The 20,119-nt window shown below is 38.0% G+C and overlaps 1 protein-coding gene across 3 annotated transcripts in view; it reads right to left on the bottom strand.

Annotated features, from left to right (window-relative positions):
* The window catches only part of PCDH11X (protocadherin 11 X-linked), a 429,361-nt gene that overhangs the window by 362,385 nt on the left and 46,857 nt on the right, over positions 1 to 20,119 (bottom strand). For 2 of the 3 annotated variants that reach the window (XM_015626720.3, XM_015626722.3), the window contains exon 3: positions 2,242 to 2,289. The exons of the other annotated variant lie outside the window; for it this stretch is intronic. In XM_015626720.3, the coding sequence (XP_015482206.1) occupies positions 2,242 to 2,289 (48 nt within the window). The remainder of the gene's footprint in view (positions 1 to 2,241; positions 2,290 to 20,119) is intronic. 3 annotated transcript variants of the gene reach the window in all.

Here is a 20,119-nt window from a genome sequence, read left to right on the forward strand (position 1 = left end):
ATTCCCTTTCTCTTCTGCTGTCTCTTCAGACAAACAGGAATTAGGAACGGTGTAATTATCCTCTTTCCTCATATCTCACCGCTTAGTGGAATGATGTGAAGGCAGTTTTCCAGCCACATCTTCCATAAGGGCAGGGCTAGAATGCAGATGGCTAATGCTGAATGCAGGGGATGGCCAGAAGAATAAAAGGCATAAATAAAATTGTGGACTAAATAGGAGTTTCTTTTTATGTGCAATATTTGTAATAATGAACAACTGCTCTTTCTCTGCTTATTCTTCTCATCTCTCACCCTCACTCAGGTAACTGCTAGAGAATAATGGATGGTTTGGGCTGGAAGGGACTTTAAAGATCCTCTCATTCCAACCCCTTGCCCCAGGCAGGGACACCTTCCACTGCACCAGGCCCAGTTGTGTTCTAAACTGGTTTGAGACACTCCAGAAAAAAACAAAAGAAAACGTTCTTGGTGTTCAAGGTTCCTTATTTCTCATTAGTCGCATTTGTATATCTGTATCTTGCTACCCACCACTAAGTGAATGCATTTATAGCTTCTATTCACTTCTGAGTGAGGCTGCACTCTTGCACTGATTTGTTCTCTCCAAGCCAGATTTTGACCCCACATAAGCCATCCTGCATTTCATGGGACAGAATTACTCATCCACATATCCAAAATCACTGTGCCACTTGCACAGCATTTGTGGCAACATTAGGTTGCAACTGGGGACATATAAAGTATAAAGTATAAAGTATAAAGTATAAAGTAAACTGGAACACATTTTGAAGTAATAAAACAAATACAGATTTGGCTTCTTTAGCAGAAGGCATGAAAATATAAGCCCTGCAAATTGTTTCTAAATCAAGATATACATTTCACACCAATTAGGGTAAATTTTAGAATGGTAATTCTAAGCTGATAGGAAGCAGAGCATGAGTTTCCTCTTCATATTCAATCTGGCTAGCAGTTATTTGCAATAAATTTCATAATTACTAAGAAATTATAAATTATATAGTCTATGCTTTAACATAGATTCCAGAGGAAAGAAAATAACAGAAGCCAGAGTAAAAACAACCTGCCAGCTCTCTTTACTTCTTTATTTGTACACAAGCTGACAGATGGGCACTGGTCATTCTGTCATTAGATCCCACAACTACAGCAAGAACTTTGTAGAGATTTTGAATTCGTGTGGCTGTACACGAGTGTGCCCATCTCTGCTTTCCTTATCAAGCATGGGAGAGGGGTTTTTCATCAGAGCAGATGAGTTTCATATAAAATGTGGTGCTTTAGCTCCCCATCACTAGCCGTGAATGACTAGAGAACAGAAAAAAATGCAAAGATCTCTTCCAAGTTCATAATTAACACTTGAATAATTTTCTCTGGGAAGAAATATTATTCATGCCTATTTCTTCAAATTCATTACAGGTTTAGACATCTTTTTAAACCACAGAAAAACCATTACAGAGAAGCAGACTTTCTCTTAACTCTAGCAAGACTATTTCAGGTTGTTTAAGAGATAAGGTTAGGTGTGACATGCTGCAAATTAACAAGCACATTTGCTAAGAACAGATAGTTCTCTCATTCTAAACACTCAAAAAAAAATTTGATGAAACATTCAAGAAATATATTTTTAAGATTATAAATATCTAATTCTCTCCATTATGAGAAAAGAAATTGAGAGCTAAAATGAGAAACATGAAGAAAAACCTTCAGGATTAATTTCTTGATGTTGAAGCAAATGGCTCTATCATCATTAAAAGTTCAGTGAAGTTAAAATTTCCATTAGGGTCAGATTTCTATTTGGATTGAACTGCGCCTCAGTCACCACATTATCCCAGTGATCTGAAAGATTTGTTCACACTGGGAAGGGCAAGAGTCCATTGGAAAAGCACAATAGATAATTAACAGTTACAGAATACCTTTGCCCATTAAAACCACTGGTAGAAATAATCTGCTCCATCGATATCTCTACCCTTACAGAAGAATGGGAGTGAGAACTACAAGAGATGGACTTTTTTAAATTTAAAAATACGATTTAAGCACTAACTATTGGAAGCAAACCACAGTATTCGCATTTCAGAGCCTGGAATAGCTTGAGGAGGTTCTGACCCTTATCAAGATCCCTTATCAGGGCAAAAAGGAGCTCTGTCATCTTACCCAATTTTCATAATTTTTCCATGGATTTACACACACAGTCTCTCAAACAATAAAACTTTCTTGTTGAGAACTCCCTACTGTGGATATTTACCTGGTCATTTGTAATGGATCCAAATGTCCTTTTCGGAGCTGTTTTGGGCTGTCATGTGAATAAAAAATTAAAGAGGATTTTAAAAATTGCAACATTCAGGTGGTTTCATAAATACATAATCAATGACACACGGACACAGAGTGTGGTGAGCTAGAAGAGCTTCTAAGTACTACAGACAGGACTGGATGTGACAAACTGCACCAAAGTCTACACACAGATATTGAAATCATAGATTTCACCACAGGATTTTGTTAAATCTGTGGGGTACTGACTGCCTGGACATAGTTTGGAAAAATGGGAAAATAGAACAGTTTCTGGTTAATGCTGATAACACAGACATGGTCCACTGTGTTCAAAACACCCTAGGGACTCACACTTGCAGAGCAGAAAACAGGGATTTCTGCAAGAAGTGGGGAAGGGAAAGAATATTTTGATAAATAATGCCTCAAACCCAACTGCTTGTCATACAAAGTACTGAAACAGAGAGGCTACCAGTGATTATTGCTTCAAACATACAAATTACATAATTGTGAGTAACAAGTACCCATTGCTCGCTGACAAAGGGTAAATCAACAAAGATTGTCCTCAGTCTTCATTCAAAAGAGGATTCTGAACCTCCAGAGAAAGCCACAGGAGCAAAGACAGCTCATTGTTTTGTGGCTCCAGCTTCACCCTACACTTATTATCAATAATTCTTTTATATTCTTTTCGTTTTTAATAATACTTTAAATAATTCACTTATTATCAATACTTCAGGCACTGTAAATGACAAACACATCACATGATGTCCTTGAAGCTCAAACAGAAGTCAAGGGCCATGCACAGCTCAAACTTTTACAAATATTCTGCAGTAACTCATTTCAATGATTATTGCAACAAGCTAGAATTACACATTTATTACATGTCAACAATCATCTTAAAGGAAAAAAGAAGAAAAACATTGAAAGATTGGTTTCTCATCAGAAAGTAAAACAGTAATTCATTAAGTAATTGCTTAAATAAAAATCTCTGGCCGAAATGCAATTTTGAGTCCAAAGGACCCTGAAATCTTTTCAGAAAGTCCAGAAAATAATGGATGCTTGCTAAAATTCTGATTGTTTCACACGGAACAACAGTGAAAATATTTGCAGGTCTTGTGCAGAACTACAAGATGAGTTCCAGACACGTTTTCCTTGCCTGTTTTGCCAACTCATATGGAAGTGCTCTGTGACTGTGCTGTCAGCAGAGAAGAAATGACAGCAGCACAACTTCAGTTCTTAATGCAGGAAAACAGACCACGGTTACACCATGGACAACTATTTCTATAAGAGCCGAAAATTGAACTCGCATTTTTATTACAAAGGAGACACTTTGGTTGTGAAATTGTGAATTGCCAAAGCCAAGTTAACGTCTTTAAACACAGAATTTTCCACGTGGTAGGCAATAATGGATCTAGGTGTCTGTAATGGGTGCATATGAATGCACTCGGATCCAAACTACCCGAAGTGCCGTGGCTCTAATAAAGGTCCCTTGTCTGCTATTACTCACCCAGGGTGCAATTTGCTGTCCATGCATTCTAGAAAATTACCATTTGTCGACAGCTGTCCTGCTTAAGGACTCCACAGTCACTCCTCTCATGACACCCCACGGCTTACAACCCAAAGTTACTGGAAATAAGTGTCATTAGTACCAGCAGTTACCTTATGAACTGAGTGGCAGAACTTCAAAGGAGAAAAATAACATTGCAAAGGTAAGGATTTTTTTATAATGCAGACCTCAGCACATGCAGAGCTGCTTACAGATTCGAAACGCTCTCTTTGTCAAAGCAACGCAGCCTTTTAATTTGTAGGCCAAGGTTGTTAAGACTTTTACTCAAATTATGGTTTTCTGTCAGCACCATCAGCTGTTTCCATTGGTTTTGCTTGGAATGAACTGAACTTTCAGGTTCAGAACCACAGTAAAAACAGGATTGGAAGCATCCAATTATGCAGAAACCTAAAGTGCATTTTCTGAATCATTCAGAATCCTAATTAGCTCAATTCCTACGTAAGAGTTGAGGACATCATATTATCAGCAATGTCTACCCATAACTTGCTACTTCTCCACCTCCAATTATGCAAGAGCTCCTATAAATGGAAAACACTGCCAAGATTTCCTCTCCTTATACACAACCAAACACAAAACTGCTCTTGTCCCATGAAAGAAGAGCAAGCACAAGGCTGTGGAGGGGATCAACAGAACACAAGGATAATAATGAACCACTTTATGCTGGAAAGGGACAGTAAAAAGCATGACATGGAATCAAGAAGAGGCCAATCAATGCATTTAATACTGATTTTCTGAAAAAGAAAATAAAAAAAAAGGCTAAGAGGTTTACCCAAACAAGAAATTACTTCCTTGGAAATATAAATTGAATGTTACTATTACAAAACTTAAACAGTCCCAATAATTAACTGCACTGCTGGAGTCTCCTTAAACTATTCAGATGAGTTGGTCCCTTCTTTAAGGGGTCTTTTTCAATCTTGTCATGTTCTAAACATTGTCTACTTTATTTTCTAGATAGATAATTAGATATAAGATAGACATGATTTTTCTAAGATGTTAAATTTTTTCATCCTGCTCAATTCTTGGCATTCAATTTATTAGATCATGTTCATTTCCACTGAGGAGAATCAATTAGGGACAGTGAATACTATATTTTTTTTATTTATTTACTTTTCTTGCTGCCCTGCTTTCTTCAATTGACACTTCAAGTGGGCCTGAAAGGCCCTAACTTAAAAGTGTTAATATTTTAACCCCAATTTTTACAATGCAGAGAATAGGAAGAGCTGAAAATTGGTAACCCATATAAACCCCACATTTTCAAGACTGCACCAGGCTTCATAAATAAAAAGAGAGTTCTCTTCCTGTAGCACATCTCTGGCCTTTAAAATGCTGTTTCAAGTTGAGTTGTTTGCAGGTTCTTAATTAAATCTAATTTATCTTTTCACATATGGATGACAATTAAAAAAAAAAATAAAAAAAGAAAACCAAAATTAAAAACAAAACAGAAACCTGAATCTTTCAATAGAAATTCCCTTCATCCATCTCTACAAACTAGGGTGGGAAAAATGGTGAACCCACATTGCTGCATTAACAGGACACAAAATTATCAAAAAACTCCTTTCAAAGAACTGGAGCATTACTTGAGTGGTTTTTCACAATGCGCTGCAAACAAACAAAAATATATTTCAGAAAAACATGCAGCTGCACCACAAAACTGGAAGGAATTTATGTTCACAATACTCCTGCTGTGTAAATAGTTGTAGACTAAATAAAGATGGGAAATTGAAATATAGAGACACTTTTATCAATTGTCCAAAGATTGTAGCTGGTCTGAAAAGGACGGCCACTTCTCAGTTACTAATCACATTTAGAATTAAACATGATAATTCTAAATTATAATTTAGCATTTTCAACTTTAGAAATTAACCATCAGAATGGAACTTTAGGAGCTAACCTTTAGAATTGCAAACTTCAAGCCAGGTTCTTTCATTTAGAGACACTTTGACCAAAACAAGGAAGGTCAACAGCGGCACGTAACAACCAGGGAGGCAACCTCCCCTCTTAATCTCCTCCATTATAGCTGTACAGAAATATTCACAGACATCCTACTGAACAAAAAACTACATTTTCAACACCCTGAGGATATTCAGATTAAGGTATTAAACATGTCTGAGCTTTGCTCTGAATTCCCATGATAAAGCTCCAGACACCTGACTTGCCTTTCAGTACATTTCTGCCTTTGGAGTTTCACTGTAGATATATAATGAAGGGGGAAAAAAAAAAATAAAAAATTGGATTTGTATCAGGCAACACTACACCCAACAAGTGCATTTTGATATTTGCATTATACAGGCTGACAGTTACACATTTGCTCTATTTCCTGGCTGAGAGCAGGCACAGAACCGAGGACGTGTGAGAAAGAGAAATAAATGAGTACAAGGCTCCGGAGCAGCGCTGTGCCTTTGGAGGGGAGCACTAACAATTCTGTACAGCTGCTCAGAGCAGCTCCTAAATCACAACCTGGTTTGGCCTCTACAGCCAGAGGCTCTGTCTGAGCTGCTGCTGGCACATCTGGAGCTGGGGGTGAGCGCTGCCAGGTGTTGGTGAGGGGTGAAGCTGCTGTGCCCTCCCGCTCACAACCTGCTCGGAGCACATCAGCACTGCCAGGCAGGAGGGGATTAAACCTGACAGCCACTTCTACACCACAGAACAGCCCAGACAGTTCTGAAAATTCCTTTCCCCTATAGCAGGGGCTGTGCAGCATCCCCAGCTCGCAGTGACTGCAGTGGAGACTGCAGGAATGGATACAGCGTGTGGAAAATGGGGAAAGAAAATACAAAATAGACTGAAATCCTCGTGCTTTGCTGAATAGGAGTGAAAACATCTGCAAATCAAAATTCATTAAATTAATGTACTGTTTTTATCTCATTCCCTGCTGTACATACATGCACACACAAATTCAGTGTGTATATCTTGAAACACATTGCACCCTCATTAAGAAAAATCCATATTCTAACCTCTGATGCTGCAGCTTTTCCAACAAGTTGTTTAGCAAGATTGTCTTCTTTGAGCTAGCACCCTTCTAAAGCTCAGCTGGGAGCAAAACCACTCTATCTTCCCTTTATGCTTACACTTCTAAGAAAAAGTGCTGCCCAAACCTCCATCTGACTAGCAGGAGCATCTCACACACACACACACACACACACACAGTGCCCTCCCACTTCCAAAAACACAAGGAAATTCTTTCATGTGCAGGGACAGCACTTAATTGTCCATGTGTCACTGCTTTATCAATGTTGATTAAAAAATCCACAGCCTTAATGCAGATAATTCACTGCCTGTGTGGGGAAAAATGTAGCAGGAAGAGAAAAAAAATACTCCAGCAGCAAAGAGTTTACATCCTGCACTTGGAACAGATTTCCCCCAGCTTCCAGAAGCTTTAGGAATTCTAGACCTGTCACTATTACTGCAGAAAGGACCTGATCACAAACCTCTCTCAAGGCTCCACTCGACAGGGTTTTGTAAAAATCAAAATAAGGAAGAGTGTGTGTGACATTTAACTGCCACAGGATCAGTTTTGCTTCTGAAAGAAATAAAGCTATACTTTTTCAAGGAGCGAAAACTTATCCTTTTTTTATTACTCTCAGAAAATAACAGTGAGACTCCCATATTAAACTGTAAAATTATGTGACGAATGTAAGTGCAAGATGCCAGTTCCCTGCACATGGGAAGATAATAAATAATACTGCAATTTCAGAGTAATAAATGGGAGATGGTGGCTGAGAAGAAATACAGAGTGGCACTACTAAAAATAGTTCCAAAGACACTGAATTCTAAAACTCAGTAAATAAAAGTCTTTTCACCATACTGATCAAGGAGTGTAGGAGATAAACAAAAAAATGTATTTTCTGGTGCTGGATTTCTCAGGAACTTGACTTCTTCCTCCTCCAGTGTTACTGACTCCTATTTATCTGACTCACTAGAACAACAGTGAGATAAAAAAAAAAGAAATATTTCCTTACTGTAAGGCAGCAACTTGAGTCTGAAAGTCAATTTTGAAAAGAAATCTCTTGCTACCTGTGTGTATTGAAAGTTCTAGCAAATAAATTGTCTTGACTTTCCAGTTAATGAGTTATATTCTCAGAAAATGCTTCCCTGTGAGTTTGGGATAAAAAAAAAAATCTTATAAGTGTATTTGATTTATACTTCAATATATAGTTTTACTCAAGAATATATTCCTTTCTAAAAACAAAAAATAAAACTCCAATTTCACTCTAATTGAATGCACTTGAGCTATTTCTCGGTCTTAAAATCAGAGATGGAATTGATGTAACTGATTTGTAAGAAAGAAAATAAATTTAAGAATATTAGAATGGCATGTTTACAAGGGAAAGACCAAACACTCATCATTCCATTCCAGCTTTTCTGCTCAGTTTTTGTTCACTGTTTATATTCCCTAATAACAGTTCAGCCATGGACATACACTAAAAATTATGGCTAATGGACAGGGATTTTTTTTCCCCCAAAAAGGGAAAAAGAAAAATCAAAGAGAACCAAAAGATCATAGAACACAATGAGCCAATATTTAATCATGAAGAACTCCAGCTCCAGAAGGTAAATACAATATCCATCTCCTGTTGCTGAGATCCAGGTTAGTCTCAGCAGGTAATGTGAATCCTCCAATAAATTGTAAACTGAGACAAACCCTCCCACAATTCCTGGGGAAAAAAGCAGGGAGTGGAGAATGTTAGGAGTTACTGGTGAGAGATGGGGTGTGTCTCCTCAGCAAGGTTAATCCCAGAATAAATAACACAGCCCTAGAGTTATTTAGCAACGGGACTGCCCTCTCCCAAAGTGTGCTATTCCAGAAAAAAGCAAATTAAACAAAGGTGAAGCCATTTCTCTTCAGTAATGACTCCCAGAACCCAAGTCAAAGGGAAAATCCAAGTTTTCCCAGGTCTGGATCCACAGAAAACACTTTCCTGAGGTTAATTCAATCACTGTCCTGAACCAGATGTTCCCAAATAACATCTCACATATTGTGTGTGGTACAACAAATCTCTGTAACAGAAATTGCACCTGGGGGCTCTTCCTCAGCGAAAAACACGAACAGCTTTGGGGCAGCTGCCACAATTCCAGCCAGGAAAGTGTCAGGGTGGCAAAGCAGAACTGAAAACTGCCCCCAGCCCCCTCCCAGCTGCTGCACTCCCAGCACAGCCCTGGTGGGACGCCCAGAGAATCCATCAGTGAGCTTCTCCAAGCAAGGACACCAGGATGGAAGCAGGGACTGCAGAAAGCACCCTCTGGGGATGGAAACACGCTCTGAATAATTCAAAGTGAAGTTTAGCCCTCAGTTTAGCCTTCATGTGATGTAAACAAGCGATTCTACCAAAGTACAACCATTAAAATATTTCATCCTGAAATCCAGCAAAAATGCATTAAAACTTATGTCCATCATCTGGGAAAGCGTGGAGAATAAAGCACAGCTCAAACAATTTAAGTGAAACAGTCTTAAAACTATTTTCAACTTGGACATAAAGACTTCATCTACACCTTGATTTGCACACTTAATTATTTTCTATTTCTTTATCTTGGAGGGTTTGGCACATTGTTAGAATTCTTGCATATTAATGTATTAAGCCATGAACAATAATTCAATTTATTATGTTGATGAAGCACTCAGCTAAACAAACAGTTGATTCTGAATTCAAAGATTTAGTTGGGCATGTTACTATTTTTAAAACATGCCTCGGATGTTCTACCAAATACTACATCTGTCATTATTCATCAGGTTCACAAATACTGAAAGAAAACAAAACAAGTACTCTCCAAGACAGGATTGAGTCAATTTGCTACAGAAATCTGCAGGGCTGCTCTCTACAATAAAACAGGTTTCAGTTGTTAGGTGGTTTCAAAATAGAGCACTATCTTCAAATCCTAAGGTGACACTATAAAACTAAATTTTTTATGCATTCTACCTACAGAGTTAAAGCTCTGCTTCCACACTCAATTAACTTTCCTGGTAACACAAGAAGAGGCTCACTGTGGTTATATGTGGAAGCACCCATTGTGAAATGTAAAATTAAGTGAAATCTGTTTTGAAATCCAGCGTTACGGCTTTTAACAAAACAGCAAACCCAAACTAAATTAGTGAAAGTAAGTATGACAGCTGAGGCCACAGAGCTTCCAAGAGGGCCAGGCATTATTAAAGTTATTCCTTATTATGCTCTTAGGCACAATCTGATTAGTTCCAACAGCTGCCCAGCAGGAAAAGCCAAGCCATCAGTCCTCAGGAACACTCAAAGTAAAGCACCTTCAGCTTCCAGGGATGCCAGGTGCAGGCAGCACACAGCACTGCAGCATCAACTCTTGTCTCCTGATTTAGTGATGCTCAGCATTTCAAATGCAAATCATAACTTGTTCCACCCTCAATGTATAAAGAAAAAGAGGAAAAAAATCCACTGTGCATAAGGGTTACTCAAGTCTTTGTTAGAGGCAATGAGTAACAAAAAAGGGATTTTCTTTGCTACCTTGCTTGTGAAACTCAGCAGCCTGAAGCATAGGCTGTGCTGTGAAAAATGTGTCCTTGAACTTTAAGACAATATTCAAAATAGATTCTGAAAGACTTCACTCTTGTTTGCAGGAACTCTTGTAGTATTATCTGAATATTACAAGAGTGATGAGGAGACTGATGTTTTTGCCACTTCTTCCAGTGCCCTGGATGCTGAGATAGGATTTCAACAAACACAGCACTGACTGGGAAAGGTTTCCAACCTGGGACAGAGATTCTCAGCCAGCTGGAACCCTGAATCCTACACTCCATCATCAAGTAACTTTGAAGTTTCTATTAAAGTTAATCAATAAAAAACACACAGGTTTTAATTCCACAAAGGTAAATTCACTTCTGAAGAAGGCTTGACTGTTCTTCCCACCCCTGAACACAGGAAAACTCAGGAAAAAACCAAATTTCTAGTATTGCAAAGTTTTCTGGCTCTGGGTAGCAGAACAAGCTCTGTTTGTATCTCTGGGCTTCACTTCCCACCTTAGCTCAAGCATATACACATTTTAAATATGAACCAAATGAATTTTATTTCTGCTTAATAAGATACATATATAATAAATAAATAAATAATAAATAAGATAATGGGCATGGATATCAGTCTTTGCACAGTTTCTCAGCTCCTCCATGAGCCTATAAAACTGAATACTTTATAAATTTAAATAGTGAATTTGAAGTCTTTTATCACTGCATCCAAACACATTTCAAAGACAGGGCTATTTTCATAGTGTAAGAATGCCACCAGTGGACTGATGTAAACAGGAATTAAAACAAGTGATCATCACAAAATGCAGTGTCTAAAACTTTGCCAATATTCTGAACACTCAAATTTTAAAATTTAGAAGTTTTTTTCAAAATAGATACAAAATTCCACTGGAAAAACTGCACATATGGGGAAAAAATTAATAAAAAAAAAATAAAAAGAGGAAAACCAGGTAAGAATATTCAAATCACCACTTCACCACTGCTGGGCAAAAAATCTGTGAGCCTCAAACTGGCAGAAGCTCAGGAACAGCTTGGGAAATTATTCTGGTGATGTTCTTCCAATCTCTCCCAAGCATCTGATATCAAATGTTTGAGAGAGATACAAGATCAGAGGAAACTCATTTTCCTCCTGCGAGGCCACGCTCAGGTCAGGGACAGAAATCAGCGCCTGCCCCTCCTCTTCCCCTTTGAGGAAACTGCAGACTTTGGAAACAGAGACAAGCAAAGGCCAAAGTCCAGTTCAGATGATAAATGAAGGTGTCCAGCAAAGCTCATAAAGACTTAATACAATGGACTTCAAAACCTGAATAATAAAGATACCAGAAGCAAATATTAAAAGAGATATTAAAAAACACACAAACACTAATGGGTTTTTCCTCTTGAGCTTTGCCAACAACCTCATTGCCAGCAGCTCTGGATGATGCTGGCAGTCAAAGGTTTGAATTATTCAAATGAATATTTATTTTTTTTTTTCTGAGGGAGGTGCTGGACTACCTCAGGATTTAAAAATAAGCATTAATTTAGAATCTTACAAGGAAGCAATCTGGAAACTTCAGTGAGCTCACTCAAGTTCTGATGTTGTACAAGCACAGTATCCTGGAAATTCATCATGGACAAATACATTTATGTAAAACAATAAAAAGCATAAAACAATTTATTGTAAAACAATAAAAGGTGTTAGGAAAGTTCTAGCAGGGTTTTAGGCTCTGTTTTTAAGACTGACTTTCAAATTATGGAATTCAAAATATTTCTTGGCTTTCCCAACAAATGCCAATTCACAAAAAATTCAGATATCTAAGTGCCAGAGTACTTTTTTTTATGTTAGATGGGAAAGAGGATGAGGAACAAAATAGAAGTTACTCGTTTGTTTGTACCTTTAAATCTGCTGCAACAAATTATCTTCAAAAACCCCTAATGGAAATGAGGATGAAAATTATATGGCTGGGGTTAAGATGAAGAGGAAAATGTATTCTCCCAGTGAAAAAGCCATATAATATCCCAGAGTGAAAAGCACAGAGGATTATCCTGACTCAAAAGAAAAAGAAAAGAAAAAAAAAAACCCAGAAAACGTCAATTTGCTTGAAAAAGCAGAGAAAAAAAATACAATTATTCGACTTTGGAACATCAGCAATAACCAAAGCAAGAATACATCACATTAATAGAGCCAGCAATTACAGCACAATGAGAGAAAAATGTATTTCAATACTGAGAGCTGATGACTCAGAACTCATTTCTTTTAGCAATGTTTCTTTTTGTTTCTTCAGAATTGTCTGAAATAATCTTTGCTCCATGTCCCAGCTTCAAAAGCTCTACGGGACTTGTGTGCAGACCAATTAAGTTTCTGGGTTAGAAAATATAAATTATTTTGCAATACACCTTTCTTTCAGGAATAAAAATAACTGTACTAATGTGGTCAAGTGCCATGAACCATAGCTGACACTTGATTTAAATATATATTTTTGATAGCTCCTTCTTCTGAAATGGAAGGAAAGTATTCTCTACAGTGTATTTAGGGGAAAACTAGCTAGGATCTTTAAATCTTTCTTACTAAAATAAAGATTTTACTTTTAGATTTCTCATATTGGATTTTTAATTACTAAAATATCCAATATTAGAAAGGTAAAATTAAAATTAAAATCACATTATTATTGTAAAAGCTACCTTAATATTTTAATTGTGTATTTTATGACAACTAAAACCAGGAAAAACTGAAACTACTTCTCCTGTTTTCAAAACACATCCTAAAAATTGGAAGTCTTCAAATCTTCATTTCCCCAGATGGGAAGAAAAGAGGGTTTGGGGAAAATGAGCTGGACAAAAGAAAAATCTTTTGCAGCTAATATTCACCTTTAATTTTTCTTTTCTTTACTCAACATTTTGAGAATAGCAGAATTTTTTGATAACCTAAGAACATGTGAAAAAAGACAGCTATTCCTTAATAAATTGGAGTTTTTAATGATCAAAGTAATATCAGGATCTGCTGGAAATCTAATTCAAGGTTTCTCGTGACAGCCATCCAAAATACAAGTAAGCCATGCATTGATAAATCCATTACAATAAGTAAAGGAAGCAGAAATAAATAATCCTTGCAAAGTTATTCTGCAACAAGAATTACAGTGGATCCAAAGAACTTTTACAGTACATGCAGTGACCATTGACTGACATTCTGCAGAACTTGTGATGATTGTTTTTAATTTGCTCAAAAAAAATAATGGTCTTTAAAATAATTCATGCCTGGATGGTGACAGCTTTTAACTACAAGATGAAGTCTTTTAAATAAAAAAATTCCCAAAAAAAAGTTAAAATTCTGTTGGATACAAGCTGACCAGTATATCAAGCAGATGCACTAACATAATTTATAAATAAATAGTCCAAAATTAAGACACCTGTGTAAGGTCATTCTTTAAAGATAAAATAAGAGCCAAAGAGAGGCATCTCTATTCACAGATTTAATGATAATTAACTATTATTATAGTTATTTTTATTATATTTATTATTACAGTTATCATATAAAACTATATAATTATTAACTATAAAAATAATTATTTAACATTGAATATTTTAAAATAATGCCTCAACACCATGGCAATGCTGTTATGGCATTTGAAAAAGGCTCCTACCTCTTTCTCCTGTGGTGTACAAAAACATGACACCTTTAAAATAAAGTAGATTTTGAGACAGTAGGAAAAATTAAGAGTGGAACACAATCTGTCCTGAGTGCACTTTTATTACCTTTTGTAACTTCACATGGCACTGCATGTTTGCAGCTCCAATATCATACAAAACAAAGTATAACTTGATTTGTAAGGGGCATTTTAGTGCTTTTACTGGGGTTATCAATCCAGAGATGATAAATCACGTAATTGGCGATTTCCTATAAACGACACAATTGTTTTCTCGACGGCTGTTGGGAAAATGTTCCTTTCTCTGCGCTGACTGTGTGAACAAATCCTGAGCCTTGTGTGCTCAGAAAGCATCCCCACATCTGTGCTAAAACTGATCTGTGCAGACACCAGCAAACACTGATGTTCAGCCGAGACAGATGAAGCGGAGCTCAGCGTTTGACAGATCCGTGCCTTGCAGCTCCAGTCTATCATCCTCTCCCCTCAGAAACATGCTAAGTTATATATTATTGCTCCATGACAGCTCGTGTGAAAATCAGAGCCTGGAATGCAGAAAGAGACACCAACTTATCCCTCACCCTAACTCGCTGAACTTGCTGTGCCTGCAGCGAGACTTTCTCCTGCAGTCCCCAGTCGATGCCCAAAGGGCCGTCAGGGAAACGGGAGCTGGCAGTTTTACAGCAGCAGTGCCACAAACCACCCTAAAGGAGCCTTGCATCAACCAACAAGAGGCAATTACCTTGACTCACTAGCACCAGGCAGGAGCAGACTTTTATCTCCTCGCAGACACCAAGTCACAGCTGTGGAGGAATGCAAATAACTGGTGTTTTCCCTTTTCAAGCTCAGAGCCGGCGACTTTTTCACAATAATGTTCACAGATGACCACTTGTCTGTCCACATCTCTCTAGACAAATTGCTACTGAGCAGGAGTTTTATTCTAGCACAAAATCTTCTCTAAAGGATTGTATACTTTGGTATTTTGGATTGCAAGAATAATGAGCAGATGGGGTAGAGGATTAGGAAGAAGGAGGATTTTCAGCTACAGCATAAAATAATGAAAATAAACTAATTTTGCAAAGGTGACTTTGCCTTTGCAAAGGTTAAGAACTTCAGATGGTAATTAAGCATGTCTTGAGGGCAAAAGCACACAGGGGGAAACATCCATGTCAAAAAACCCTGAAGATGTGTTAACTTTAACCAAAACTCTGAACTTCTATCGGCAAATGAAAAAGGGAAAGATGTTTTGGGTCTGACCTATTCCCCCACTGTGGACTTAGGACAAAAGTACTCAGTGCCACTCAAAAGACAGCCTGTCTGTCCTACAAAAGGCATCTCTTTTAAAGGGCATCTAAAAATTACCTTAAAAAGCCAACATGTCCAGCTCTCCCTATTTATTAAATTACAAGCACTAGAGAGTGACCTTAGAGCTTGACTGGAGCTCAACTCCAAAGCAAAAAAACTTCCTAAATCTATTTTTGAGCTCCCTAAATCCATTAACTTCCCTCTCTGTGCTGGCACACAAAATGGGAAAGAAGACACAGTAGTGGCCCAGAAATGTCTGCAGTTTAATCCATCTGAGACCTCCCAGTGAGGGTGAGACCAGAGCTGCTCTGGAGGACACCACCGAGTGTCCTGGTGGGAAGAGCCCTGTGGGATCAGCTAAAGCTAAAGCTCCTCATCACATCCAGGTGGGTATTGAATTCCTCCAGAGTATTGTGATATAAAAACAAACTGTCCCCCTCGCCAAGCAGAAACTCAAAATTTTAGTCTGAGCTCCAGGACAGTGAGAAGGAAAAGAAATCCATAATAATTAAAAAAAAAAAAACAACAGCCCTCAAATGTTTTGTTTTTTTTAACATGCATCTTATTTTCACCTTGTCTGCAAGCACTGTCAGATCCAGGATCTGGTTTTACACAGTTTCTCAGTTTTAGGCACCTAAGTGCTGTTGTTACCTGTAACATCAATGTGAGTATAATTTTATTTTTGTAGCAATTAGTCTTGAAATCTCGCTGAACAACTAGTGTTCCCTCAATGAGAAGAGAGAAATGCTGATAAGATCTTGTTCTTGTCTATGAGGAAGTCAGGAAATCTCATATCTGAATGCTGTATTTTCCTGAGTAAATAAAGTCTCTAAAACCAAAATTCTTGGAATCTTGAATAGCCATCTTCCTATCAGCCATATTTCCTTTACTAGAAAGGGTTTCCAATAAAAACAAAATCAGAAAGTGGAAGAATATTTCGCTATTACAAGGTTACAATAAACTCACAAATAATTTCTGGTTTGTAGAAAAATTATGAAAAATAAAGTTGGAATTACTTAATTGAATGAGCATCTAACAACAATATTCAGTAAGACCTGACAGTATTAATAAATATCTGTTTACAAGCAGAAAAAAAGCTCTGTGTTGGCAGCTTTTTTCACAGAATGCAGATGTTGGTAACAACCCCAGGCTTCCTGTGACCTACTGAAAGGGCCAATAAACCACTTCACTGTCCTCTCACGCTGCTGAAGAATCATCCACATTAGTTTAATTCACATTAATTCCAGTGTGACAAGCTATGGGACGTGGTTTGAGAGGAAAGGGGAGGGTGGCTCCCTCTGGGAGGAATGACAGCACAAAAAAGGACAGGAATGGGAGCCCCCAGCAGCTGGTGTTGGGAGGGTGAATTGATCTGGTGAGCACCTGGGATCAGAAAATCAAACTCTGTGTCACTGTGCACTGAGTTTGCAGGGACATTAACCCTCCTATCTTGTTTTTTTCTCTGTGTGCTGAACCCCACAGGTGCAGCATTAAAACACAAACAGAACAGAGAAAGGTTGTTGGGCTCCTCCACTGCTCCAGCTTTTGATGTTCACATTTGTATCCCTGCTTACAACAGGATTAGCAACAAAGATTTCATTAATATGACTTTCTGATACACATAAAACTACAAATCTAATCTGTCTATAATTTTAACTACCTTCCTATATTTACTTCTACATAAAACATCTTCCACTCTTGATCTTGAGAGCGATATCAGTTACTAAACCCAAAGTGCTGTGAAGCTCAGAAATAACTGGTTGCAAACATGAAATATGATGCCTGAAGGATGATGAACTGTGATTTCCATCTTCCATGGGTCGTGGAATTGACAAACTGTATCAGAAAGAAGAGGGTATCTTCTATTGAAAGGCATCACAAAGATGATCTAGAGCAGCGAGATGAAACTCTCCTCATCAGAGGCACGACTGGCGTGTGGTGAGACTGAGCAGGAATCTATTTTGTCAGATTACAGAGGTATGAACTGACAGCTACAAAGAGATTATTATATTAATCTAGGAATGCACCAGCTGCTTCTGATAGGTAAATACAGCAAAATTACTGCAACAGGTAAGAGTAATGGAACTATAAAGGTAAAACCTATCTAATTTCCCCCAAACTGCAAAGGATTAAAGGAAAAAAATATTAGCACACAGGATCAGCTCAGAAAGAGCTCTGTTCCTGTTGCACCTCTGCCACTTCTAGTGCACATGGTACACCTAGCTGACAAGAAATGCTAAGCAACCAATTTAAAAAAAAATATTTAAAACATTCACTTGTGTGAATCCTTTTCTATTCAAAACCTGCTCTGAACCAGCTCACCTTTTTCACATTTAAGAGAACAAAGAAATGCTTCACACTCAAATCTCTGCAGTCAAAGCAGAGGCCTGTGACACCTATAAATATTAAGTGTATTAATCAGGTTGTATTAAATATCAGCTTGCCTTGAGCTGAAATGTGTGCTGGAACAGTGTAATCACCAGCAGCAAGCAGGTATTTATGGCAGCGTGGTGGCACTGCCTGACACAATGCACATTTTATGTCAGTCTGTAAACAATGGGCCTGCCCTGAAGAGGTGAACAAAGCCCTGTGGCTGGGCTGGCCCTGGGTTAAACCAGAACATTAGTATTTGTAGATTCATCCCCAGTCAGAAGTCACTGTTTATTAAGGTTTCATTGCACAATTTGCTCTTGCATCCAACTGTTTTCACATACTACTTCTATTTATGAATGCCCAGCTCTTTTTTCCCTATCATTTCCCATTTATACTTGAAGTAGTTATCTCAGCTGAGACAAAAATGGTTGGGTTTCCATCTGGCCATTTATTTCTTGTCTTAGCTGCACCTACCAGCTCCCACCATCAGTGCTATGCCATCCTCTTCCCCAGTCCAGCTATTCCTCATTCTAAGTGAATTTTCTTCTATTGTTAAATAATATCTAAGTTCTCCCTCCTCCCCTCGTTGACAGAAAACACTGTTTATCAAGTGAAACCTTCATGTCACTCCCTCTATGGTCACCTTGGGGCATCTCAGTAGAGAAACACAATATTTTATAATGCCACACACAGCAGCTTTGGGGAGCAGCAAGAAGCTCGGCGTGACTGTCTCCTCTTTTCTATTAACACTAAAACTGATGCCTTGTTAGAGTTCATCTATTTCAAACAGGGTTGTGAAAGTCAGAGACCCAGAAAGTTTTGAGGATGCAGTACCATGAATCACTTACATATAAAGAAGTTATTTTCTATTCAGGTACACCTTGATAAAATGCAGGCAGGCAAAAAATACCGGAGTGTTAATCAGTGTGGTAATTAAAGCACTGTCTTGTTTTAAATAAATCAAATCCTGCTTTACAAAGCTTCCACTGAATCCAAAATACAAGACTATAATTCTTGACAAAATTTTGTTTTCTACTGTTTTAAGGGGTTTTAACAAGAGGCATTAAGAAAGGAAAAAAAAAAAAATAGAGCATGAAAAAAGACTTTATCATTTCTCATCAGGTTTGCAAAATAAACTAAATTCACAAATTAAATTCGGCCTTTTCCACACCCTTTGAAAGGGGCAGTAAGGTAAGTGTGACAAACTGAAAGAAAATTTTAACACATGGCTGTGACCTTCCCAAGGAGCTGCAGAGGGGCTGAAAATGTGTTAAACACCCACAACGCAGTGAGAAATTCCCTCTTTTTAGAATTCCTTATGGACAAAGTCTCCATCTACCTGTATTCAGGCAAAATAGGCCTGGCTTCACACAGATGTGCAAATAAGCAAATCTTGGTTAAATTTGTTTCAAAAGTGAATTACAGCTGAAAAGCCTTCTCTCCAGGTCACAATTTGTCAGGTTTTGATTGCTTTCTGTCCAAAATACAGAACATTTCACCCCATTGCTGCACATCCACTAAAGCATCATCTTTTCTGATTTCCACATCTTCCGCTATCCCAGGGTGATCCAAGTCCCCTCCAAACTGTCCTTGGGCACTTCCAGCCATGCAGAGCCCTCCCCACCCTCACAGGGAGGGATTTATTCCCAGTATCCAATTTAAACCTGTCAGAACAAAGCCCTTTTCCCTTGTCCTGTCATTCCAGGCTCATCCAGAGTCCCTCCTGCAGCCCCTTCAGGTACTGGAAGGTCTCAACAAGGTCACTCTGGAGCTTTCTTTTCTCCAGGTTTAAGAATCTCAATTATTTCAGCCTTTCCTCATAGGAAAGGTGCTTAATCCCTCGAATTATCTTCCTGGCTCTCCCCTGCTGTAGGAAATACAGGCTGCATTTTCTGCCTGATCACCAGAATCCTTGGTTTCTACTGTTTTGGGTTTTTTTTAATCTATTTTGTGATTACTTTTGATATAAACATTCTGAAAATTACCAGTAGAGTAACATCTGGAAATACTATTCCAAATGGTGCCTGGCTGTCAGAAACTTCTTTTTGGTTTTTACAGATCGTTTCCAAAGTATGTGAAATTGCTCATTTAAAGGGAGCAGATCCATAATTCAAAAAAACTCCTGACCAACAGGCATTCAAGGGAAAAACACAATTAATACTTTCAGATCTGCCTACAGGGATGTGATTTCACAAATAATTTTGTTTGAAGCACATGCAGCACAAGATTTCAAAACTTCCAGTCCATACCAGTGTGTATTGAACCTCACCACCTTTCTTGCCATTATGTGGCAAAAGCAGTTTTTCAGAGCCACCTGGATAACCATTTAACAGGTCCTTCTTCATTCTTTCTCCCCCTAACTACAAATTAAACAATTTAAATTAACTAATTTGATATGTGAAAAGCTCTTTGCACATTTCTTGGTGACAAACCTCTGGGGCAGAGCCTCTCATGTTGCCCTGCAGCTGCAGGCTGGATTTCAGCTCCCACTGGTGTGACACAAACCTGCTCC

This window comes from Parus major, chromosome 4A, assembly GCF_001522545.3.
Source record: "Parus major isolate Abel chromosome 4A, Parus_major1.1, whole genome shotgun sequence".
Classification (NCBI taxonomy): Eukaryota; Metazoa; Chordata; class Aves; order Passeriformes; family Paridae; genus Parus; species Parus major.